This window comes from Labrus mixtus, chromosome 14, assembly GCF_963584025.1.
Source record: "Labrus mixtus chromosome 14, fLabMix1.1, whole genome shotgun sequence".
In the NCBI taxonomy this organism is placed as follows: Eukaryota; Metazoa; Chordata; class Actinopteri; order Labriformes; family Labridae; genus Labrus; species Labrus mixtus.
Genome location: NC_083625.1, coordinates 15393786 through 15418855, shown reverse-complemented (window position 1 = coordinate 15418855; position 25070 = coordinate 15393786). Strand labels below are relative to the sequence as shown.

The window sequence follows — 25070 nt, the reverse complement described above, 5'->3', positions numbered from 1 at the left end:
CTGCAATGATGAAACAAATGGGCTTTTTAATGTGTTGATGGAAAAAGTCAACTTTTTGTTAGATTACATTACATTCATTAGAAAACATCACACCAGAGCTCTGGTGAAGAACGTTTGTGTTGATTTTGGCAACCACTGTGACTGTTTCTGCAGCAGGTTAATAATTTCCCTGTATGACACCTACACAGTAGAAAGCAATAACAAAATCTTAAAAATAACTGTGAGGACATGATCAAACTTGTTGCTGATAGTTTGATTTGCAGTTTTAGCTCATTTGGAGGCAATGTTTTCAATTTCAGTCTCTGAATCAGAATTGTTTTTTATTGCCAAGTATATTGGATATAGGGTATTAGTACGTCCTAGACTACGTGCACAAGTAATATGAAGTACTTTTACTGTGTACTTTTTGAGAAATCCACTGTCAAAGTCCATAATAAAGCACTATAATGAGTCTTTTTTCTGACTTTGATGTCTTGTAAAAAAAACATTCTTCCATAAGTAGAAAATGATTCTGATATGGTTGGACTTACCACTTCCTATACTACATGCACAAATAATATGAAGTACTTTTACTGTGTACTTGTTGTGAAATCCAGTAGTATAGGAAGTGGTAAGTCCAACCATATCAGAATCATTTTCTACTTATGGAAGAATGTTTTTTTGTCTGGAAAAGGAGATTAATAACGGGTCGAAATCGCTCTCTATGTCTGTTACTCCTGCTCGCTCTGCAGTCCGGAGCATTTACCATAAAGATCAGAATACATGGGCACTTAAAATTTAGGGGCGGCTCACTTCACCATGTAAACTCGAGGAGCGGCTGGCATGATCTCAGTACCTGTTAGGCAGGTTGTTATCTATAACGCTGCGTCTCTTTAACTGTCTTCTGCACACAGAGGAGAACAGGACACAACTTGCCCCTCAGCCACCTGAGCACCCGTGTTTAAAGTAATATCATCATCTACCGTAGATTCGATTGTAAGAGTTGTTACAAAGAAAAGAGGACTCTTCATCTGCTACACCAAACCCACGGTAAAAGGCTTCATTTCTGTTTTGACCATAGACTGTAAAAGTTTTGACCTGCCCAAACAGCTGTTTGTCTATGAAGATTGTCTTCCCCTGGAGAATTAGTTGAGAATCCTGTAACCTAATTGTTTATTTTGTTTTACCTCATAGTTGGATAAAAAATGTCAACTCAAAGAACATTTGAAACTGTGAGGGAAGTGGTTGCATCGGTTCGTGCACAAACTGTGGCTTGTGATAAATTGGTTCTGTATGACACGTGGGCAGAGAACTACGAGCAGGTTGGTATTTATTATTCCCCTTAAATTTCGATCATTAATACCACGGCATGATTGATACTAAAGATAATTTTACACCCTGTTCTTTTAATATTCTTTTCATACTGTATCAATACTCAAATGACATTCGATTTGTTTAGTTGATTTATTTGTCTCTTAAGAGGTGAGGTCCCTTGTATAAGCCTGTTGGCTTCTTGACCTCTCCTGACACACCTTCTATGTTTTTGTTAATCATATTTTGATGTATTTTTATATAGAATAGAATAGAATTAGAATTTATACTTTATTGATCCCGCGAGGGGAAATTCGTTTTTTACACTCTGTCTAGTTAACATGCTACACAAACATGAACTGAAATACACACACATGCACAAACAGGATCCTGTGGACATGCACTAATGGAGAGGTCTCAGAGTGAGGGGGCTACCCAATTTACAGTACAGGTGTTTAGAGCGCCCAAAAAGATTGAATAAGAAATATAAAATAAAAAATACATAAAAATTGTAATAGTCCTGTACATTTTCAGATCGTTTTACTGTATAGTTTTTGAGATAATAAAAGTTTAATTATTCTCAAATTGCATTGAGACGCTTTGTTATTTTAATCATTTTGATGATATTTTATTTTTTTATAAAGATTTTATTTTTGTGACTAATCTGGGATTTAAATTTTTTTTTAACATGAGGATTAAGAATTCAATATTTAACATAACTTTAATGAAATCAGAATAAGAAAGTGTGTCACTCTTGATTTGATTCGTTTTCGGATTCACCATCAAATAAAAAGTCTCAAAATCAAAAGTGTCACAAACAACTATTTTTTATAAAAGTAGACATATCCTCCATGTCAGTTTTCCTTTTTTCATTTTATTATATAAGCCTTTTGTGTGAAGAAATAGTTGCACATCTGCACAGGAATGTGCAAGATGTTGGCAACTGAAATCTGCACATTGGAGCTAGCTGCTTTTCATACTAGAGTCAGTCCAAATAAGAAAAATAACATATGGGAGTCAAAACAAATAAGAAGTCTAAATTACCACTAGGCACCAATAATCTGTCATACATCTATTTGAATAATAGCAAAATGGTTTGGTCTAATTGGAGGCCTTTAACCGAACAGATGTAAATGATTGAAATTAATTTCTGTGATGAAGTTTGGTTAAAATTGTAAAGAACCACTGCTCTGATATTCTGTCTCAAAAGGATTCAGCTACTATGGACTACCATGCACCAGCTACTGTAGCAAAGAGCATCTCCCCCCATTTCAGCGGTGACCCTGAAGGTGCTGTTGTGTTGGATGTGGCCTGCGGTACAGGACTGGTGGCAAAGCAGGTCAGGTGACAGGAGCAGAACAAACAGAAATCATTATGGATGGTGCACTCTGGCAGTGATGACATGTATCTAACACGTGTTTTTGTGTGTTCACAGATGAAAGAACTTGGTTTTGGACATTTTGTGGGCATTGATGGAAGCAAGCGTATGTTGGAGGAGGCCAAAAAGAAGGGACTGTACCAAGACTTGAAGCAATGTATTTTGGTACAAGAGCCACTTCCAGTGCAAAGTGGTACTTTACATTTAGAATACTTTTTTTCCTTATCACCAATGTAAAATTATTATGTTTGATTTACTGCCAATCAACTTTTTGGAGCAAATAAACTTCCTTTAAAGGACTCCAGTGCAAGATTTAGGAATTAAATATAGTAATATTACTTTTATTACTTTTTTTTATTTGACAAATAAAAGTTGAGAACTGCAACCTCATAGCCAGATACTCTTCATCCTACACTGTACTTTTTAGATGTGCTAGCATTGTGAATTATTTTGATCTCAGTCACTTCACTTCCTCCTGCAGGATCATACGATGTGGTTGTAATGTGTGGAGCCCTGACTGTGGATCATGTTGCTGTAAGTGTGATCAGAGAGCTGTGCCACGCCTGCAAACCAGGTAAAAGAAAAAGAAAACATAGTGGAGATTTCAATCCATACTCAATGAAAAAAAGCATCATTAACAATGTATAGCATGTGTCATACTGGGTAAATTATAGCTGTATTGTTATTTCTATCTCACACTGCTACACTGTTACTTGTTCCCTCCAGGTGGCTTGGTTTGTATGACGTGCAGACATGGTGAAGACAATATGGAATACAAAGCATCCTTGGAGCGTGAGCTGAAGGAGATGGAGGTGGAGGGACTGTGGAGTTGTGTAGCTGTCACTGAGAAGGAAAACTGGTCGAAATCAGTGAAAGCTGCAGGGGACAGCTACATATCTGGATCTGTGTACCTCTACAAAAAACTGTAATACAATATAACACTCAGCTGCTATGTCACAAATTGTTTAACAGCAGACAATGTGAACAATAAACAGTTAAAGAGATGCAATGTAGACTGAAATAATTCACTCCACACTTCTGGTGTCAAGTGTCCTTTTGACGTTATCGATAGCTAAGTGACTTAGCTAGTTATCTCTACTGTTTAATATCAGGAGGACTTTCCAGAAGATTTTTGTTTTGACTCCTGAATACTCTACAGGTGGAAGCATGAATAGCAGCCTGGGAAAACGGTACTGCACATGCGCGCGTCTTTAAAACACAAATGTCGCCTTCAGGGACTGTTGGGAATACTGCGCTTGTGGGTAATATTTACAGTTTACGGTTTGTGGACGTTTTAGTAAACACACTATATAGAAACCTTGTATGGAGCAGCATCGGCTCGACGTTTTGCGCGTATTACAAAGTATTTGATCGGTGAGGTAACAAAATGTGCCCGGCTGACATAAGGCTTAAGCAGATAGTGCAGTGATACTGAGGTTACTGTGCCTTAAAATCCAAGCTTTCTGTTTTTCTATTATGACCCTTGTGTTGTCTGCAGATTACAGTATACAGTCTGTGGTTTACGGCATGATTCAAAAGTTGTACTGGTGTATTTGTGTTCCAGCCGTCTGAAAAAAAAGAGAGTTACAGGTAACTGTGTCTGCTCCGTATGTAAAGCTCATGTGTTATCTTAAGTGTGCTACATGTAGCAGCAGGGCGTAGCCTATACTTTATAAACCTTGCTTAGGGTATTGTTATTATTGATTGTGCCTGACATTGCACACTCCTTCCCTACTGCTTACATAGGGAGGTCTTCTTAGTGGACTGTATAGTGATTGTGTTGAATGAGTGGACTATAAAGTGATCTGCTATTCTGTTTTATTTGGCTTCACATTTTACATGTGTATGTGAAATCACCAAAAGCAATCACTGTGACTGTAGGAACACACTAAAACAACAGAGTAAAGGCTCAGCTTTTACATGACGAATGGTGTACTCACTGGGATAGGATACAGTACACACTAAGCTGTTTACACTTCTTAAAGTCTTTAATTGTAAGCAAACGTCTAATCATTATTACTTGTCTATCTGTTTAGACAGATTTGTCTATAATGTCGGCTGGTAGGAAATGTCAGGGCGACAATCTTATCCGCTCACAAGAGCTCCACCATAGAAGATAAGATCAGCTTTTACGACTCCTGGGCAGAGGACTATGAACAGGTGAGATAACTGAAGTAATGTAAAATATGTATTTTTCCAGTTAAAGTAGAGTAAAAGTGTCTTACCTGTACTTGAATTTGTATTGTTTGGAAATAAAATGCAGTCCAATCACAGTGTGTGTAGGCTATCTTATAAAATGTAAAGTTTCTGTTTTCTTTTTTATATGTCTTAAAAAAAAAAAGTTCAATGGGACTTCTTCATCTATGATATAAGCCACTGTTTTTCTTACATTTTTTAATAGGATCTGGTTCTTCTTGACTACCGTGCACCAGGTCTGGCAGCAAACATGATCTCCTCTCATTACAGCGGTGACCGTGAAGCAGCTCTCATGTTGGATGTGGCCTGTGGTTCAGGACTGATGGCCAAACAGGTGAACTCACCAGAGAGGGAACAAGCCTTCAGCACTCAGCCTCTGTCTTAAGGAAACTGCATTTTAAAGTTGCAACTACTTTCCAACAGACACGGAAGAGTAACTTTCTTATCTTGGAGTAAAAAAAGCTAAAATATGTCTTGTAAAATATTAAATCTGTGGGGATGTTGAGTTAAAAATATGTTTTCCAGTGAATGTAATCTTTAGTAAATAGTGCGTTGGATCAGAATCTTTTTTAAAGACACCTTTACTTTCTTGTTCGTGTGAATTAGAACTGCACTAACACCTTTATCTTCAATTTTTGGATTTAAGTTGAACAGATTTGACTAAATGTGTCTTTTTTTTGGTACAGATGAAGAAACTGGGATTTGGACATTTTGTGGGAGTTGATGGAAGCAAGAGTATGATAAAGGTGGCTGAACAGAGTGAGCTCTACCAGGACCTGAAGCAGTGTATGCTTGGAGAGGAGCCTCTACCTGTCCAGTGGGGTATTGATGCTTCATTGTTTCACTTTTGTCATTGATCTTTTGGATATGGGAGAGATCCTCATGTAGGGTGGATAACTTTAATTTGACAGTTATTATAGACCCATTAGCAATATTTTCCTCTGTTTCCCCTCTGATTTATGTTGCCATATATTTATCTGATTTAATTGAGAGAGAAAAAATCTGTAAATATTCTCAATATTGTGAATGACCTTCATTATAAGCAGCAGTTTTGTAACTACGATGATCTATTTTTGAAATTAACTTTCTCTTATCTTCTTCACTTTCATATCTTCAGCTGGTTTGTTTGACATAGTTGTGATCACTGGAGCACTCAGTGTTGGTCAGGTCCCTGTTAGTGTAGTCAGAGAGCTGTGCAGGTCCACCAAACAAGGTGAGAATATTTTGTTTGTTTGTTAATTCCACACCATTTCTACTGCAGTAATGACAACCAGCATCTCAAAACTGTATATATGATTGATAGCATCACTGCACTGATCCTGTTTCCACTAGGTGGCTACATTTGCATGACCACCAGAAGTAACCATGACAATCTGGTCTACAAAGCAGCTCTGGAGTGTGAGCTAGAGCAAATGGAAGAACAGGGGCTCTGGTCTTCTGTTGAGGTCACTGAGGTGGACAAATGGGAGAGAGGGGTGTCAGACAAGGAGGATGGTTATATACCTGGCGCTGTGTATCTCTATAAGAAACTATAGGAATATTTAGGACAATGTCATATTCCAATTACTGCATAATACACTTTAAAAAGAGTCTGGATTTCTGATGTTGAATAAATGTTTCAGTTCCATGTTAAAGAACATACATTCTACATGCTAAACCATTTAGCAACAACCATTTCCCCTTCTTGACAACCACTTCAATTTGATACAGATGCACAGTAACTTTCCTAATACAAGAATAACAACACAATCCAGAGAATCGAGTAATAAATGAAGGTGCAACCTTTGTGTGTTGGCTGTGTGTCTGTTGTAAATTCATATCTGCAATGATGAAACAAATGGGCTTTTTAATGTGTTGATGGAAAAAGTCAACTTTTTGTTAGATTACATTACATTCATTAGAAAACATCACATCAGAGCTCTGGTGAAGAACGTTTGTGTTGATTTTGGCAACCACTGTGGCTGTTTCTGCAGCAGGTTAATAAGTGCCCTGTATGACACCTACACAGTAGAAAGCAATAACAAAATCTTAAAAATAACTGTGAGGACATGATCAAACTTGTTGCTGATAGTTTGATTTGCAGTTTTAGCTCATTTGGAGGCAATGTTTTCAATTTCAGTCTCTGAATCAGAATTGTTTTTTATTGCCAAGTATATACAAGGAATTAGACTTGGTGTACAAACAAATGTACAAACATATTTGTCTTCATGCTAATCTCATTTAACTCTTGAGAAAGGAATGGAAAAAAAAGGCATCCATACCTTTAAATTGGGCGGCAGTAGCTCAGTCTTTAGGGACTTGGGTTGAGAAGAACTAGTTCAAGTACATTGTGGACTGAGTCTGGAATGTGTCTGGTTGCTGGAAAGGTGCCAGTTCACTTCCTGAGCACTGCAGAGGTGCCCTTGAGCAAGGCAATACACCCCCAACTACTTGGGCACTCTTTCATGTGCAGCCCCCTCACTCCATTAGTGCATGTCCATTAGATCCTGTTTGTACATGTGTGTGTATTGTAGCCTATGTGTGTGTAGCATGTCTCAATAACAAAGTGTAAAAGTCATTTCACCTCATGGGATTAATAAAGGATATCTTCTTCTTATAATACCTCCCTCTTTTGAGATATCTATTGGCTTTCGCAACTGGAGTGGTGTTATGGTGCAAGAAGGATATCCAATTGGAAGAGAATAATTTATTGTATAAAAGTATTTAAGTAAGACCACAGACAGATAAGACTGAGGAGTCCTGGATCTAGCAGAATTAAAATTACAGTTAGGAATTTTCAGTTTTTCACCATAGTATGATTTGGATTCTTCATTTATTTTTGCTTTATTTAGCTTTACATAAAGTAAAGCCTCTGAATATGTAAGTTCCTTTTTTAACTCTGCTTCACAAAAAATGAACAAATGGAAAAAATGACAAATTTGAGCAGCTGCGGGAAGAGCCGTGTATAATTGTTGTTTGTTAACTATTACCTGATTTTCTGTAAATAAAAGAATCACATGGATGTTATAAGATGAGTATGATTCTGCTATAGAAGGAGACTTGTCCTATAAATCTCATTATAGACTGATCATTAAGTAGTAGTTAACTAATGGAAATTGAGGCTCATTTGTTTTTGTTTTATATTAAAGCACAAATATGTTCAAGTTAGTGGTGGATTCAGGTAATATATTGTGTTTATAAAGTGAAAAGGGAACACACTGGTCAAGTCTAACCCTAACCCTTAGGCTAGGTGTAACGGATGTGGTCAGGGGGGTGAAGAAAACCAGACTTTGACCGTTTTCCAGCTTTTATTTTCTGTAGAAGACAAAAGAACATTCAATTTGCCTTCTGGACATTTGTTTTCTGCACCTCTGCTCCCTCAGCAATGCAAAACGGCACTGTCTTGAGCTCAAAACACATTTATATTACATAGAAATACATTACAATCATCATTTCAGTATTTTAACTACATGTAAATATTTATAACCGAGCGCTGCTACAAATGGCTGAAAAAATTCGGTTTTACAGTGTATATTAACAATAAATCTCATTGAAAAAACATGAGAAACAGTATACCAAATGGTAAAACAGTGACACCTACTGGACAAAATAAACGACAACATGCGGCTGTAAAACGAAACAGAAGTATGAAAATACAAGGAAAAACATACCTGTAGAAGACAAAAGAACATTCAATTTGCCTTCTGGACATTTGTTTTCTGCACCTCTGCTCCTACACATGCAAAATAAATATTATTTAAACTGAGAATATCTGCGGTGCTACGTCAATCACGTGACACAGGCGCTGTAGGATATTACACAATTCGCGCCAAAACCGCTACATTCAAACAGTCTCCAAAGTGACATAAAACTCTCAAAACCTAAACAAAATGACTGATTAACATTGTATTACTATCAGTTTATAAAATAAACCGAACATTACAACTTAAATCACTTATTTTCCACAGTAAATAAGGTAATGATGCAGCAACCTTTTTACATACAACTTAACCTCAGCAATGCAAAACGGCACTGTGAGGGACAGACGGAAGGAGCTACGGAAACGCAGGAGGTACAGAAGCCGCAAGGTGCCAAAAAGGTCATTCTCAAAGGAAACATAAATTTGATAAAATAACAGTAAATATACATAACTCGTTAAGATAAAATTCACAAATACTTAACAGAAATAATTTATAAATGAAATCTCAAATATAAATTGTAAACTGTACTCAAAAATAAAGTGCATTTTAACTCCGTTACATAGGGTTAAATGTTAGGCCCTAAGGGCGCGGTCACACTGGCCATCCGTACCGTGCTGTACCCAAGCACGATTGCCCCCCCGCAGCGCCATTCCCCCGCTGGCCAGCGCGGCCCGCGGTCACACTACACAGGACTATCCGTGCCTAAGCACGATTACCTCTTGTACATAACGTCTTAATACAACACATGCACGCTTTATGTTATTATGAAGCGTGCTCAGTTTACAAACAGGCGGACGAGAGAGAGAGAGAGAGAGAGAAAGAGAGAAAGAGACGCGCAGTCGAGTCCGCGTCTGCACATGAGAGAAAAACACAGAGAACATGACAGCTACTTTACTTACTTTACAGCTTATTTTAAGCCATTTTAATCAGACACAGCAATAAATAAATAAATAAAATAATAAAATAGACGCGCGACCGAGTCCACAGGCACACTACTTTGTGTCTTATATTGTGTCATTTCAGTCAGATACAGACATGAAACTCTGGATTTCTCCATAATGAAGGCTGTCAGCGTTGTGTACCCGCGAGCGGTCACACTGGTCAAACGAACTGGACTTCAGCGTTGAAGCGTGCTTGGGCACGGTACGGATGGCCAGTGTGACCGCGCCTTAAGATCAAGGGGTAGGGCCAACAATAGCAATAAAAGCATACCATCAAACAAAGGAATTTCCTTCCAATCAGATTTTTTTACAAGTGGAATCTGACATTATGCAACAATTCTCACACAGCCTGTTAGACTGCGGTCAAGCCAGCCCCTCCTCGCTTTTACATGGTGAAGTGGCTGAGGGGCAAGTTGTGTCCTGTTCTCCTGGACAGAGGACAACAGTTAAAGAGACGCAGCGTTATAGATAACAACCTGCCTAATGTGAGAGGTGTAATTTATTTGAAATAACTGATAAGTTATAAATAAATTCATGGAGAAATAAATATGATTTTAGTGACATAAAACAGCGAATTCTTGTAAAAAATGTCATAAAACAATTGTAGAAGTTCATTTAAGTTTAATAATTTGTAAAAGATATCAGTGTTAAAACAGATTCAGTCTGAAGGATTTAAAACACTTTAAAACTTATTTTTTTGTTAAAAACCTTTGAAATATACAGATATGTCTGCCAAGATTTATGAATCTGTCATCTACCTGGATTTCACAAAAAGTACACAGTAAAAGTACTTCATATTACTTGTGCATGTAGTATAGGAAGTGGTAAGTCCAACCATATCAGAATCATTTTCTACTTATGGAAGAATGTTTTTTTGTCTGGAAAAGGAGATTAATAACGGGTCGAAATCGCTCTCTATGTCTGTTACTCCTGCTCGCTCTGCAGTCCGGAGCATTTACCATAAAGATCAGAATACGTGGGCACTTAAAATTTAGGGGCGGCTCACTTCACCATGTAAACTCGAAAAGCCTGCTGGCTTGACCGCAGTACCTGTTAGGCAGGTTGTTATCTATAACGCTGCGCCTCTTTAACCTTTGTCCTCTGCACACAGAGGAGAACAGGACACAACTTGCCCCTCAGCCACCTGAGCACCCGTGTTTAAAGTGATGTGGATTCCCGTTGTTGATATGTTTGATGATGAAGAAATTCGCCGTTGAGACTGACTTGCTTTCAAACAAAATTGTTTATTAACAAGATACAGAATCACTGAACACGTCTGCTCAGGAGAGACAAGAAGCCAATACCGATCTCTCCCGAACATACACTGAGAATGCTATTTATACACCATGTCACAGACACATGAGGACATCTGTTTATCTGTTTGTTTTTTAGGACAACCCCTCCTACTTCAACAGCAGCAGGGGTCTCTGCAATTATATGTATGTCATAAACTTAAAGGCCAACACAGGTCACAGGTACAATCTCCTGTCTAGATGTCCCCGGGAAACCCTCTGGACATAAGGGTCCATTTGTTCACATTCCACTGCGGGGGATCCTAGCTTCCACTGAAGGAAACTCCTTTAACAGATGTGTGCAGTATACACTTAAAGATCACTATAATATCTCTGTCCTAGATATTTAAGACACTTCAAAAGTAATATCATCATCTACCGTAGATTCGATTGTAAGAGTTGTTACAAAGAAAAGAGGACTCTTCATCTGCTACACCAAACCCACGGTAAAAGGCTTAATTTCTGTTTTGACCATTGACTGTAAAAGTTTTGACCCCTCCCCAATTTTTCGCTTTTAGGCCTGCCCAAACAGCTGTTTGTCTCTGAAGATTGTCTTCCCCTGGAGAACGTTGAGAATCCTGTAACCTAATTGTTTATTTTGTTTTACCTCATAGTTGGATAAAAAATGTCAACTCAAAGAACATTTGAAACTGTGAGGGAAGTGGTTGCATCGGTTCGTGCACAAACTGTGGCTTGTGATAAATTGGTTCTGTATGACACCTGGGCAGAGAACTACGATCAGGTTGGTATTTATTATTCCCCTTAAATTTCGATCATTAATACCACGGCATGATTGATACTAAAGATAATTTTACACCCTGTTCTTTTAATATTCTTTTCATACTGTATCAATACTCAAATGACATTCGATTTGTTTAGTTGATTTATTTGTCTCTTAAGAGGTGAGGTCCCTTGTATAAGCCTGTTGGCTTCTTGACCTCTCCTGACACACCTTTTATGTTTTTGTTAATCATATTTTGATGTATTTTTATATGTGTGCTAACAAATAAATAGGTAAACATTGGGTAGCCCTACATTCCATGTCTCTTAATGATAAAATACTACATGCATTAGGCTGCGTGTCCGTGAAGCTAATGCGTCTCACATCACATTCTACAAGCTCTCCTATTTTGCAACATATCTACCTTCATACCAGTCGCCGTTGAAAAAAATGATGCGCGTCTATACAAGAATTTACGGTACATGTGTTTAGAGCGCCCAAAAAGATTGAATAAGAAATATAAAATAAAAAATACATAAAAATTGTAATAGTCCTGTACATTTTCAGATCGTTTTACTGTATAGTTTTTGAGATAATAAAAGTTTAATTATTCTCAAATTGCATTGAGACGCTTTGTTATTTTAATCATTTTGATGATATTTTATTTTTTTATAAAGATTTTATTTTTGTGACTAATCTGGGATTTAAAAATTTTTTTAACATGAGGATTAAGAATTCAATATTTAACATAACTTTAATGAAATCAGAATAAGAAAGTGTGTCACTCTTGATTTGATTCGTTTTCGGATTCACCATCAAATAAAAAGTTTGTTACTTTAAAGTCTCAAAATCAAAAGTGTCACAAACAACTATTTTTTATAAAAGTAGACATATCCTCCATGTCAGTTTTCCTTTTTTCATTTTATCATATAAGCCTTTTGTGTGAAGAAATAGTTGCACATCTGCACAGGAATGTGCAAGATGTTGGCAACTGAAATCTGCACATTGGAGCTAGCTGCTTTTCATACTAGAGTCAGTCCAAATAAGAAAAATAACATATGGGAGTCAAAACAAATAAAAAGTCTAAATTACCACTAGGCACCAATAATCTGTCATACATCTATTTGAATAATAGCAAAATGGTTTGGTCTCATTGGAGGCCTTTAACCGAACAGATGTAAATGATTGAAATGAATTTCTGTGATGAAGTTTGGTTAAAATTGAAAAGAACCACTGCTCTGATATTCTGTCTCAAAAAGGATTTAGTTACTCTGGACTACCATGCACCAGCTACTGTAGCAAAGAGCATCTCCTCCCATTTCAGCGGTGACCCTGAAGGTGCTGTTGTGTTGGATGTGGCCTGCGGTACAGGACTGGTGGCAAAGCAGGTCAGATGACAGGAGCAGAACAAACAGAAATCATTATGGATGGTGCACTCTGGCAGTGATGACATGTATCTAACAAGTGTTTTTGTGTGTTCACAGATGAAAGAACTTGGTTTTGGACATTTTGTGGGCATTGATGGAAGCAAGCTTATGTTGGAGGAGGCCAAAAAGAAGGGACTGTACCAAGACTTGAAGCAATGTATTTTGGTACAAGAGCCACTTCCAGTGCAAAGTGGTACTTTACATTTAGAATACTTTTTTTCCTTATCACCAATGTAAAATTATTATGTTTGATTTACTGCCAATCAACTTTTTGGAGCAAATAAACTTCCTTTAAAGGACTCCAGTGCAAGATTTAGGAATTAAATATAGTAATATTACTTTTATTACTTTTTTTAATTTGACAAATAAAAGTTGAGAACTGCAACCTCATAGCCAGATACTCTTCATCCTACACTGTACTTTTTAGATGTGCTAGCATTGTGAATTATTTTGATCTCAGTCACTTCACTTCCTCCTGCAGGATCATACGATGTGGTTGTAATTTGTGGAGCCCTGACTGTGGATCATGTTGCTGTAAGTGTGATCAGAGAGCTGTGCCACGCCTGCAAACCAGGTAAAAGAAAAAGAAAACATAGTGGAGATTTCAATCCATACTCAATGAAAAAAAGCACCATTAACAATGTATAGCATGTGTCATACTGGGTAAATTATAGCTGTATTGTTATTTCTATCTCACACTGCTACACTGTTACTTGTTCCCTCCAGGTGGCTTGGTTTGTATGACGTGCAGACATGGTGAAGACAATATGGAATACAAAGCATCCTTGGAGCGTGAGCTGAAGGAGATGGAGGTGGAGGGACTGTGGAGTTGTGTAGCTGTCACTGAGAAGGAAAACTGGTCGAAATCAGTGAAAGCTGCAGGGGACAGCTACATATCTGGATCTGTGTACCTCTACAAAAAACTGTAATACAATATAACACTCAGCTGCTATGTCACAAATTGTTTAACAGCAGACAATGTGAACAATAAACAGTTAAAGAGATGCAATGTAGACTGAAATAATTCACTCCACACTTCTGGTGTCAAGTGTCCTTTTTAGAACATGTGTTCATGTTTCTGATTGTAAACATATTGCACTTATATTCTGCTTTTAAGGTCTTACGACTGTGCAGAAAGCAAACATGAGTTTTTCTAATTCATATTTATTTATACAATTGAAAAAAAAAACATGATAGAAGTTAAAGTTATCCCTTGATTTTTAAAGCATAATGATCTCGAAGTTACAGTGTTGTATTCTATACTTGCAGTTTGACCTGCATGGGTAAAATGGCCAAAAAAGGTACATTACCAATTTTCACAAAATAATGTAAGAAAGGACCTGAAAAGCATAGAGGACTAACTTTGTCTTCTCTCTCTCGCTCTCTTTTTGCATAACAAATACATCCTTTATGTAAGTATTTTGAATCTTTCAAAAAAAAGTTTGACTTCATATTCTTTAGAAAATAATTTGACTTAAGTATTGTCAACAGTAACTTTTCTAAAGAGAAGTAGTTTTGATTACAAAACCTGAGTCTTGTTTAAGTCTGAATATTGAATTCGCTTTCATTTTAGGTTTTCCAGACCTCAAACAAGAAGCCATACATGCAACTGTATGAAAATTAAGCTTGATTTAAAAATTCAAGCTTCACAAAAAAACAGTCTTTAGCTTTAAATTAGCCAGATTTAAATCTCTGAAATATATATATGAAATTTATTAAGGAAGAATATGTATTTCATCAAAGATCAAGAATGAAGGTTCTTTATTGTAAGTATATGTATAAGTACAATCACAGTGAATTTAATTTGCCTCCATCCACCTGCAGCGCTAATACAAGTGGAAATAAGACAAAGTACAACAAATTCATAAAAATGACACACTTGTTTACTTACTCTAAAATAAAATAAAATAAAAACATGTTAAAATGTGAATAATTATAATAGAATATTATACATTTAGTTGAAAAAGATAAAATAATTTACAAATTTCTTCTGAATATTAAACATTATGTTATGTTCCCGCATGTAATTCCCAACACTCTCTCACCCTGATTTCTGACTCTTAAAGGCAATACAATAATATAGGCGAGGTAGATCCCATGTAAAAGTACAGTTAAATATTTTATACTCATATGTTGCAGGTAAAAAACAGTTTTCGATATCAGCTAACAATTCATCATTGTTATAATATTTTAAAATGTACCTTTGATCACTAGATGGCACTGTTTCATGGATTACAGAAAATAACATCAGCGCTAACAAATCCTCACTGAAGGGGACTGTAGGTCATTGAGACTGTCCCACAAATAATGTTCACATGTATTTATATATCTCCTTCCTTCAATACTTGTGTTATTTATCATTTATTTGGTAAAGGTTAATGTTAGGAGTTTAAAGTAGAATCCCTTCAGTAATAATAAAAGTTACTATAGCACATTTTACAAGACTTACATGTTGAATTGGACCAAAACAAGCAGAGGTGCAATCTTCCCCTAAAACCTAAATTTAGCTTAAATGTTGTTAATTTTTGTAACATGTTATCACTTCTGTAAATTCTTGCCAGCTGTTGCAGTTTCAGTCATGTATCTTTCCATAACACAAGGTGTTGCACTAAAGAAAATGTATATTGGTTTCTTTGTTCTATTGAATTTGTCTTCAAAGACAACCAGAAGAATTCTAATTTGGCTAGATAATGATCCATCCACACACTATGTCAAACTGGGACAAATGTTCTGTAAACATGATTCACTGAAACTGAATTTGAATCCTTTACAAACACATCATACCCTCCTCCGCTAACACTACACGCTTCCTATTTAACCTCACTCTCTGTCAAACCAGTTTGTCCTGTGGAAAGTTAATAGCCACGAAGATGACTGAGAGCTCAGAGGGATGCTGTAAACATTAAAGGACAGGATCTTTTCAGCTCATGTGTCACATGTTATCGTGTTTGATGCATTTATAAAGAGAAACAGGCAATATGTTGTTCAATCAAACAGTACAGTTTGTTGAAAAGTTAAAGTTAAAATATCCTTTAATTACATAAAAAAACATAAATCACATTTTATAGTTGTGAGAAAAGCCAAAATCAACACATTTACAGAAATATTTGTTGCTAATGCAGCTGCACAAGACAAAAATGTAACATTTTATCACACAAAGAGATGTTTCAAGGCTGCAGAGTATATCAAAGGAGCACACGGGTTAAAGTTGCTATTTGTCCAGCAGTAGCAAACAGGTTAAGTCTGAGGTCATGTGGATGGATTCATCCTCATTCAGTGCATATAAACACTGGGCAAAATAATTGATCCCAGTCTCACATAAGGATGTTTTTTGAAAAAAAAAAAAAAAGTAGACAACAAAGGCATATTTCATTACACTTTGACTGAGTTTGTTGCTGTATTTCATTTTTAGTTCATTCTCAGTGCAAAACATAACATATTAAAGCTGTTATTCTTCTGCATGTTGATGACTCTAGTCCACACCTCTTCCCTTCAGTCCATTGATCAAAACAACATGCTTGAGTATAAAGATAACTGCACTTACTGTAAATGCTGAATCAACTTCATGAACTACTCACTAATCACTCAACACACAAAATAAGCAAACTTCTAAACAACTGTTAATGTGTCAAACCTTCATGTTGTATGTATAATTGTAAGTGCATTGTGAGTGTAGGTATTACAGGTATGTTTTCGCTGGATCTGAGGATATAGCCTCATTGTCACTCTTGACTGATAAATTATTGTCCATTTCTGCTTGTTTCAGCTGAGACTTTGTAGAAGGAGCCTCACTGTTTTCAGATTTAGTCGACTCGAGTCTCTTCATCTGGGACTTTGTTGACGCTGCCCACGATCTTTCTGACTGCTGCCTTGAGTCCTGATCAGGCCCGTCTTCCCAGGGAGGCCTTGTGTACATCTGAGATTTTGTGGATGCTCCAACAGGCCGAGACTCTGCTGAAGGCACTCTGCTGCGATGAGAACCTGTGGGGATCGACCCGTTGGAGGAGCGGACCACCAGGTAGCGGACGGAGGGGCTTTTGTCTTCATTGTGGGCTTTTAAAGGCCAATTTGAGCTTATGAACAAACCCCCTCCCAGGATAAGCAGGATGGATGCTCCCCAGCCAATGTAGAGACTGGCTCCAATCTCCCTCCGCTGGGCATCTATGGAGGCGCTGTAGAACTTCCTCACAACTGCCCCAGCTACCCAGGAGGTGGGAATCAAACACAGCAGCCCTGTGGCAATCAACACTGCCCCCGCTGCCAACGCCACCTTGCCCTTAACCCTGCCTCCTTCTTCGTCCAAAAAGCGAGTGCATTTCCCTCCGACAAAGGCCAGAATGAGGCCTATGCCTCCAACAGTGATGGCCAGGATGGTGAGAGCCCTGGCAGCCTGCAAGTCTGCGCTGAGGGCAAGGAGAGAGTCATAAGGTTTACACTGTATGTTCCCTGTGCTCTGGACTACACAGGTCATCCAGATCCCCTCCCAGATGGTCTGGGAGGTGACAATGGTGCTGCCCACAAAGGCTGTGACCCGCCACATGGGCATGGCGCAGCTGATGATGACCCCGGCCCAACCCAGGAGGCACAGGGCACTGGCCAGCATCTGGATCCCCATCGAGGCCATGGCGGAGGGATGGAAAAAGGATCTGTGACGCTGATCAATGTATACTCACTCAAGGTTTGTAGTCTCTTCTGTGGAACGTCTTTAGCTTTCACCTCTAGTCCCTTCTCTTTTAGAGTGTCTCGTTTGTCAGTCTTTCAATGCTGTTTTCACACGTCTCCATCTTTGCATGTTTCTTCAACCTTGCCAAAGTTGCAATGTTCTGGAGTAGCTATTCCAGTAAGTTCCAGTGAGTCCTGTCTGAATTTTTCAGTTGTCTAACAGCTTTAACCTAACACAAGGCGTGTCTCACTTCATCCTCTGTTCATTTGTTTACAGCCTACTTTCCCTCTGCTCCCCCTCCTCCTTCGTATTCCTAACTGCTGTCCTCTCCTCCCCTTCCACCTCTCTCACCAGTGTCTTCTCTCTTTGTTTCTTTACCTGAGAGTGCTCTTTCCTCTCTGTCACCTGAGCGGCTGCTCAGTGCTTCTGGTCAAATTGTAGATGAACCACACCTTCTCTATTGGGAAAAAGAAAGGGGAGGTGGTTGACAGAAAATAAAAACAGAGAGGGGGAGAGAGAGAGAGAGGTTGCTGTGAAACGGTGACATCACCTAATCCCTCCCTCATTGTCTTCATCACAAGAGATGACTTTAAAACAATAAGCTTTGGATAAAGCAGGAAGCATGATAGGCCTCTATGGGCATTAGATTTGTTCATAAGCTGAATTATCACGAGGTGCCGAAAAGTTGTTTTTATTCTGTCTTTTTGAGAAAAGAAAAGAAAAGAAAGGCAAATGAGATTTAACACCATTAATTTGTGTGTGTGCACAGGCTATGTTCAAACACTCTCTGGCACTGCATATGTGCATGTCAGTGGAGGGGAGAGCATGCAGAGTGCATTCTTGTAACAAAGGAGGATGTGAAACACAATCTCCCAAAACCAGTTTCATTCTTCCAGCGGCTTATGCACAGAAAAACCTGTTTAAAACACACACATGTGCGAGCACTCGCATACACACACAGATACAAGCGCACACACATCCAAGCACTCAAGCGCGTGTGCACACACACACACACACACACACACACACACACACACACACACACACACACACACACACACACACACACACACATACACACACACACAAACAAACTAACCTTTTAATAAGGCTAAGAATACTCTTCAATCTTGCTGTCCTTGTAAAGTGTAAAGGAGATACTTTTGCTTCAATTCATTTTGTTCCACACTGTCTGAATGTACAAGAGTAGTCTTACATGTCACTGTTTATAACAGTGGATGTTTATCCTCTGCTGGACAGGACACTCCCAACACATTAAGGCGGGAAATTAAGTACACCACTACACCACTGGTGATGACTAAACTGAATTTGTATTTGCACATTATCATCTCTTCAAGTTTAAAGGAAACACGTCTTTTTATCTATATAAGTAATGGCATTACTGTGTAGTGTTGTTTATTTGTGTTAATTATTCATATGTTGTTTTTTTTAATTCGTCAGCAGTGTTATAAGAAATGAAAAGGGGTTGGCCTTACTTTCAAACTTAAAACATGAACACAAACACAAGTTTTTTTTATGATTCAGCTTTTTGTTTATTTAGCCCACTTTTTGGCAGGAAGAACACACATTGTCACCTATCCTGTTTGTAAGAAGTTATTCAGGTGCACTTGTAAAAACAGTTTTTTTTTTTGTGCGGCGTATGTCACCGTCTTCAAATTCTCAAACGGTGTCTTCCGTTTGAACATATAAAACTTGCCAAAAGGAGATGGAAAAAGGCTTTGGAGAAATGTACCCTCACATGCCCAATCATAGTGTGAAGTACATTCAAACAGTTGATATGAATCATTAACATAATCAATATACAAATCATCAATACAATATATAAAAGATATAAAAGAAGGCAAACTGTGTGGCTCAGAAAAGTAACTAATACAAGTGGATTTTATGTAAACGTGTTTCATACATAGCTGATGTTTTCACATATGTTCTGAATATCATTATTTCATTAAGAACAGTCCAGGTGATTTTATGCCATACATAAACAACAAATCAGTCAAAAAAAAAATGCACACAATAACAGAATACATCAATCTTGAGGATGTTTTTGGAGAGTAAAACACATGCTTAACTTATTGATTAACATATATATCTAAAGGGTGAAATTCATCTGCATGGCACAAACAGAAGATAAACTCTTTGTCTTGTGTCTTTCAACCAGACTGTCTCAGTTCTTCTTCCAACCAAAATCTAAACATAGGCCTTGTTGCTCTCCACAGAGCGAGCCTTGGAGTACTTTACATCATACTCATTCTCATCTCTGGGGGGACAAGAGCTGCACAGGAGGCCCCCACCCAGGAACAGCAGCCCTGCCGAGCCCCAGCCGATGTAGAGTGATGACCCAAGCTCCCTCCTCTGAGCGTTGGTCAGGATCGGGTTGTAGAAATCACGAATGATAGTGTTGGCGGTCCAGCAGACGGGAATGAGCACCAACAGACCTGCGATGATGAAGACAACTCCAGAAGCAATGGCCACTTTGCTCTTCTGCCTTTCATCCTCCACAAAATTGGTGCACTTGCCCCCTACTGTGCCGAGAAGGACCCCGAAGATGCCAATGATGATGGCCAAGATGACGAGAGCTCTGGTGGCCTGCAGGTCTTGAGGTAAGGCCAGGAGGGAGTCATAGACCCCCCCGCCCATCCTCCCCCACCCCCTTGCTCCCTATCCCATCTTCCTGCATTTTATCCCATCTCTCCCACTATCCCCTTCCAAGCCCGGCGCAGTCTAGGCCTGTGAAGGCTGTTTCGTCATGAGCCGGGGATCCGGCCGAAGATTTCGGCCTTTTAATAAGGCAGTTTTTTCTTACCACTGTAACTTTTGCTGCTTTGCTAAAGTGCTCATGATGGATAGGCCGGGTCTTTGTAATATAGCAATAAGTAAGGTCTTTTTACCTGCTCTTTTGTAATGTTAACAGACAAAGAGTAAGGTCTTTTACCTGCTCTTTTCTAATGTTAAAAGACAAAGAGTAAGGTCTTTTTACCTGCTCCTTTGTTATGTTAAAAGACAAAGAGTAAGGTCTTTTACCTGCTTTTTGTAAAGTGTCTCGAGATAACACTTTCACTGAGTTGACGCTATACAAATAAAAATTGACTGATTGATTGATTGATAGACCGTGCACTGCATTTGGCCTGTGCTCTGGGTCACACAGTTCATCCACAAACCCTCCCAGATCTCCTGAGCGGTGATGATATTGGCACCGATGAAGGCTGTGACTTTCCATGTGGGGAGAGCACAGACGATGATGCTTCCCAGAAAGCCGATGATGGCCAGGGCCAAACCAAAGATCTGTCTCCCAGCAGACACCATGCCGAGACTGTCAAAAGCAAAGATTGTGTGTTGCTGAGAGCCGTAGGAATTTAGTAGTATGAGAGACGAAGGAGGAGGTTTTGGTTTGTATTGCCTACTCAGAGGACAGGCTGACAGCAGTTTCCTCACGTACAGGTTTTTTTTAAAAAGTTGAAGTCAGAGGAGGAGTTATTTTGAGCTGAAACTGGTTTGTGATGAAATGTCGCCTGACTACTTTGTTTTTACAACTAGAAAAGGACAGCGGAGTTTCATGCACAAAGAAGCACCTACTGTAAAAGGGAAAATATTTCCAGGATAAGTAAATAGAAAAACACAAGGTCTCGAATAAAGACACATGCACTAGTGTTCTTTAAATGACATTTCAAACATTAGGAAGGCAGTGAGGTATTTATCTGAAAGATACTGACTATGCAAAGAGGGACATACCAAGTGATAAACACTGAAACAATGTCACTGCTCTGTGGTAACCTCAGTTTCAGTGTCTGTTTCTTTTTTATCTGTTTCAAATAAAAAATCCCATCTTGTCAGAGAGTCTAACTTAGCTACATTAGTCATTTAACTTATTAAACACCTAATCAAATCTCTTCTTGAAACATCCAAATAAAGAAGAAATCATAGTTTTTCTACAGTCATGGTTTTAAATGAACAGGTACTCTTCTGATAGGCAAAGATCAATGAATTTGGAAAGGGTTTCCAGTCATTTCCACAGGGATCACGGTAATCGATACCAACAGCTCTTTGACGTATGAAAACATATCTGCAGGGAAATTCCCTCTTGTCAGCAGAGACGGCAATACTTACTCAGGACGAAATGTGTGATGTGTTCGGTGCTCAGTGTGTTAGAGAAGATATTATTTGACAAATGGGCCACTGATCTAGCAAAAGTGACCTTGAACATAAACCTGAAACAAAAGCATTTTGTTATTTTTGAAGCAGTTGTAAAAATATAATCATCTTGACATCATTTTTACACATAGATTACAAAACCTTGCTAAATCTACAAAACCATCTTTTCATCTAAACAATTTATCCAGATTAAGAATAGGTGATATCCTATTTAGATTTAAAATAATTCTTGTGGAATCAACCCTTTAACATATAAATATGCCTTTTTATTATGTTACATATGCCGTGAGTCATCTCAGGTTTAATTGAAGTTTGTGATCTTTATTGGGTTCAAACTTAAGACCACATTTAACTGCACACATTCCAAATGAAATAATTTGCAACATTTTAAACACATTTCGCCAAAAAAGTATTTTTTAGACTGACATCTTCACAGGGCTTACATTGAGTTGTTCTGACAAACAATTGGCAGCAGAGCTTGAGTTCTTGATGACTGGTCACTCAGTAGGCTGTACTGTTTTGACTTGCTCAGGATGTGTTTTTATTTATTTATGAATTTACATTTATTTCATTCATTGCCAAACAAAAAATATATATTCAAACATAAAATCTCAAATCGTGAATGAAAAGGAGCAGAAGGAAGAATAATCTCAAGTAGGCTACCAGATTTGGCTACTTTCCCATGAATAAGCCCCTCCCCTTTTCTGGTGTCCTAGATCTTTTTCAGGCATTATACACCCCAGCCTCACTCTGAGCTTTCCTGAAGGAGTTATTGTTGTGCACTTGGGCAACGTGCTCCATCACACTTGAGGGACGATCATTCATCCTCAATCTGTTTGGTGTCATGACATCAGGCCTCAGCATGGCCATACGGGATGAATAGTCAGTGTATTGAGAGTCGGTGTTGTACGGCATGTATGAGTAATATGAGGGTGGTGTTCTCTCCTCTTCCCCGCAGACGCAGCAGAGCAGAGCACCACTAAGCAGGAGCAGCACAGACGAGGCAAAGCCAATGTAGACTGAGGAGCCCACCTCTCTCTTCATGGCCGCCACCACAAAGGGGTCGTTGTAAACTAAGATGGTTGCTGCAGCTGACCAGCTGACTGAAATCAGGCACAGGATTCCTGACAGGATGCACAGAGCTCCACCAAGAAGACACGCCTGGAAACACAAAGTCATCCTATCAATGGTCAGTACTTCAATGAGTTTTTACTAAACCATAATCAAAAGTGTGTTCATTGCCCTAAAAAGAAGATTGAGACAATTATTGGGGAAATTAGCTGTCGAAGTGTCTTTTGTTAGACAGCGCTATCCAGAATTTTACTATCACAATCATACAGAAATATTCAAATGATTCCTTTGAAATAGCATTTATCTGGTGCTGATGTATGTGGTATTAAATGATGAAAATGTATGTCTTTAATCATCAACCACCGTTGGAGCTATTTTGAGTACCTTATTAGAACATTTTAAGGTGAAAGGCTTCTCAAAATAAGTCATTACAACATTTGTTCATCATTCTTTGCCTTAGTCTACATTTCAACATGAAACTTCTACCATCAAGAGATGATTGTTTGTTGTCCAAACTAAGTGATTATACTGTCTTGTTTTAAATAGCTGCAAAGCCCAGTGAATTTCATTTTATGTAACTTAAATTGTAGTTGCATGACTGAAGTGAACTTGCTTTGTCATTTTTGTATGTGAACTTTAACAATAAATTTGCTTCTTGCTCAATCGGCAGCCTTGGAGCCAACAAAGCCCTTGAGATCTCTGGTCCTCCAAGCAGGCGGCCCAGTTCCAAGTCCCACCTGTGGCTCCTTTCCTGCAAATCATTCCCCACTCTCTCCCCAAAATGTCCTATACTCTATATCCAGGGTCCTGTCAAATTAAGGCATAAAACCCCCCAAAAAATAAATCTTGAAAGAAATACAAAACATGACCACAACTTTAGAACCTTCTTTCTGTAGGATTTGGAGGAGGAGGAGGAGGAGGAGGAGGAGTAGGACGGTGACTCCAAGGGGTCACGGCTAGCGCGGCTACATTTGGCCACGCCTCCTCCAAGGAGGGTGATGATGAAGCCCAGGAACCCGGCAATGATGGAGATGAGTGTGAGGGCGCGTCCAGCCTCAAGGTCTGTGGTCAGTGTTATGGGGGTAGTGTGTCTCTTGCACTGCAGCTGACCTGTGGCCTGAAGGATACAATGAAACCACAGACCATCCCACACCTGAAACAGAGAGAGAGATAGTCATTATGTGTGATGTGGTGTTCCGTTGTGTAAGGGAGCATCTTACATTATGTTCAGTTTAAGGGTAAAATAATTGTAATTATCTGAACAGGATTAATACTTTGCGGTCCATAATGGTAAATGGTCTTGAGCTTATATAGTGCTTTTCTAGTCTTCCGACTACTCAAAGGACTTTCATGCTTTTCATCCATCAGAATTAACTAATCCCATTCATACAACACCACTGAAGCAGAGGGCGCAATTCAGGATTAAGTGTCTTGCCCAAGGACACATCCGACATGTTGCCCAGCTGGGGATTGAACCCTTGACCTTCCAGTTGAGAGGTGACGACTCTACCAACTGAGCCACAGCCTGCCCATAATGTCTGAAAAATGTTTTTGCTGTTTCATGAATAAACCAGTGAAGATATGGGAATTTAGCATGCAGCATATGACATGAATTTCTCTGCGACATGCATAGACTTACTGATTGTGCTGTCACAATATTTGCTCCAACAAAAGATGTCTCACGCCACATCGGTAGTCCACACGTCAAACACACTGCTAAAACACCGATCAGTGCCAGAGCCAGGCCCCCAATCTGCATGCCCTGGCCCCCCATTTGAAAAACATGCAGTGCTTTAGTAATTCCAGAGCTGTTGAGAACTAAAATATCCACTGACACTCCGGAAAACACAGTATAATCTTAAATATTTCTCAGCAGGAAGAGAGGGTAGGTGTTACATTTCTCTTGTCTTGTTTCTGTTAAAACAGAGAGTAAGCTGCTGTTGTTACCTGTGTGGTTTTCCTGTTATGTTAAGTGGTCAGATGACACAAAAATAAACAGAGATATGCAAACGTCCCTTAGAGATACATATCTTGTCAGCTTTCTGTAAACACACAGAGTGCTCAAACACCTCTGAGCTAAAAACAAGTCTAGTTTTTCAGGCTTTTAAACAAATTGAAATAGAGTATCTGGAAGTTTTGTTACTTGCAATGCATTTCAGAAAGAAAGATAGCAGTTTTAGAATACAAAATGACAGGAACAGAAGTTCAGTACAAAAACTCAAAAACACAATGTGAATTTAT

General features: G+C 38.6%; 5 protein-coding genes across 9 annotated transcripts; 2 read left to right on the top strand and 3 right to left on the bottom strand.

The window, feature by feature from the left end:
• The first annotated feature begins 94 nt into the window (after positions 1-94).
• On the top strand, positions 95-7465 carry LOC132988186 (methyltransferase-like protein 27). 5 transcript variants are annotated; one of them, XM_061055409.1, is made up of 6 exons: positions 95-1029; positions 1174-1301; positions 2501-2629; positions 2726-2861; positions 3150-3242; positions 3395-3672. In XM_061055409.1, exons 2-6 carry the CDS (start codon positions 1185-1187, stop codon positions 3595-3597), a joined length of 678 nt encoding a protein of 225 aa, XP_060911392.1. In that variant the 5' UTR covers positions 95-1029; positions 1174-1184; the 3' UTR covers positions 3598-3672. The 5 variants fall into 5 exon arrangements, with proteins under 5 accessions (XP_060911392.1, XP_060911390.1, XP_060911391.1 ...); XM_061055407.1 differs by lacking the exons at positions 2501-2629; positions 2726-2861; positions 3150-3242; positions 3395-3672 and adding exons at positions 5070-5198; positions 5551-5686; positions 5982-6077; positions 6197-7465 and having other exon boundaries at positions 872-1029; XM_061055411.1 differs by lacking the exons at positions 95-1029; positions 1174-1301; positions 2501-2629; ... (1 more) ...; positions 3150-3242; positions 3395-3672 and adding exons at positions 3886-4258; positions 4705-4828; positions 5135-5198; ... (1 more) ...; positions 5982-6077; positions 6197-7465.
• Positions 7466-11142: 3677 nt separating this feature from the next.
• mettl27 (methyltransferase like 27) lies at positions 11143-13929 on the top strand. The gene is made up of 5 exons (XM_061055352.1): positions 11143-11519; positions 12758-12886; positions 12983-13118; positions 13407-13499; positions 13652-13929. The coding sequence occupies exons 1-5, from the start codon at positions 11403-11405 to the stop codon at positions 13852-13854; spliced, it is 678 nt and encodes a 225-aa protein (XP_060911335.1). The 5' UTR covers positions 11143-11402; the 3' UTR covers positions 13855-13929.
• Positions 13930-16031: 2102 nt separating this feature from the next.
• LOC132988152 (claudin-4-like) lies at positions 16032-17999 on the bottom strand. The gene has a single exon (XM_061055350.1). The coding sequence runs from the start codon at positions 17547-17549 to the stop codon at positions 16605-16607; it is 945 nt and encodes a 314-aa protein (XP_060911333.1). The 5' UTR covers positions 17550-17999; the 3' UTR covers positions 16032-16604.
• Positions 18000-19796: 1797 nt separating this feature from the next.
• Positions 19797-20912, bottom strand: LOC132988157 (claudin-4-like). Its single transcript, XM_061055355.1, has 2 exons — positions 20720-20912; positions 19797-20236 (listed from the first exon to the last, which is right to left on the bottom strand). Exons 1-2 carry the CDS (start codon positions 20910-20912, stop codon positions 19797-19799), a joined length of 633 nt encoding a protein of 210 aa, XP_060911338.1.
• A 1148-nt stretch (positions 20913-22060) lies between these two features.
• On the bottom strand, positions 22061-24783 carry LOC132988153 (claudin-4-like). Its single transcript, XM_061055351.1, has 3 exons — positions 24469-24783; positions 23713-23982; positions 22061-22919 (listed from the first exon to the last, which is right to left on the bottom strand). Exons 1-3 carry the CDS (start codon positions 24601-24603, stop codon positions 22482-22484), a joined length of 843 nt encoding a protein of 280 aa, XP_060911334.1. The 5' UTR covers positions 24604-24783; the 3' UTR covers positions 22061-22481.
• Positions 24784-25070: the final 287 nt, after the last annotated feature.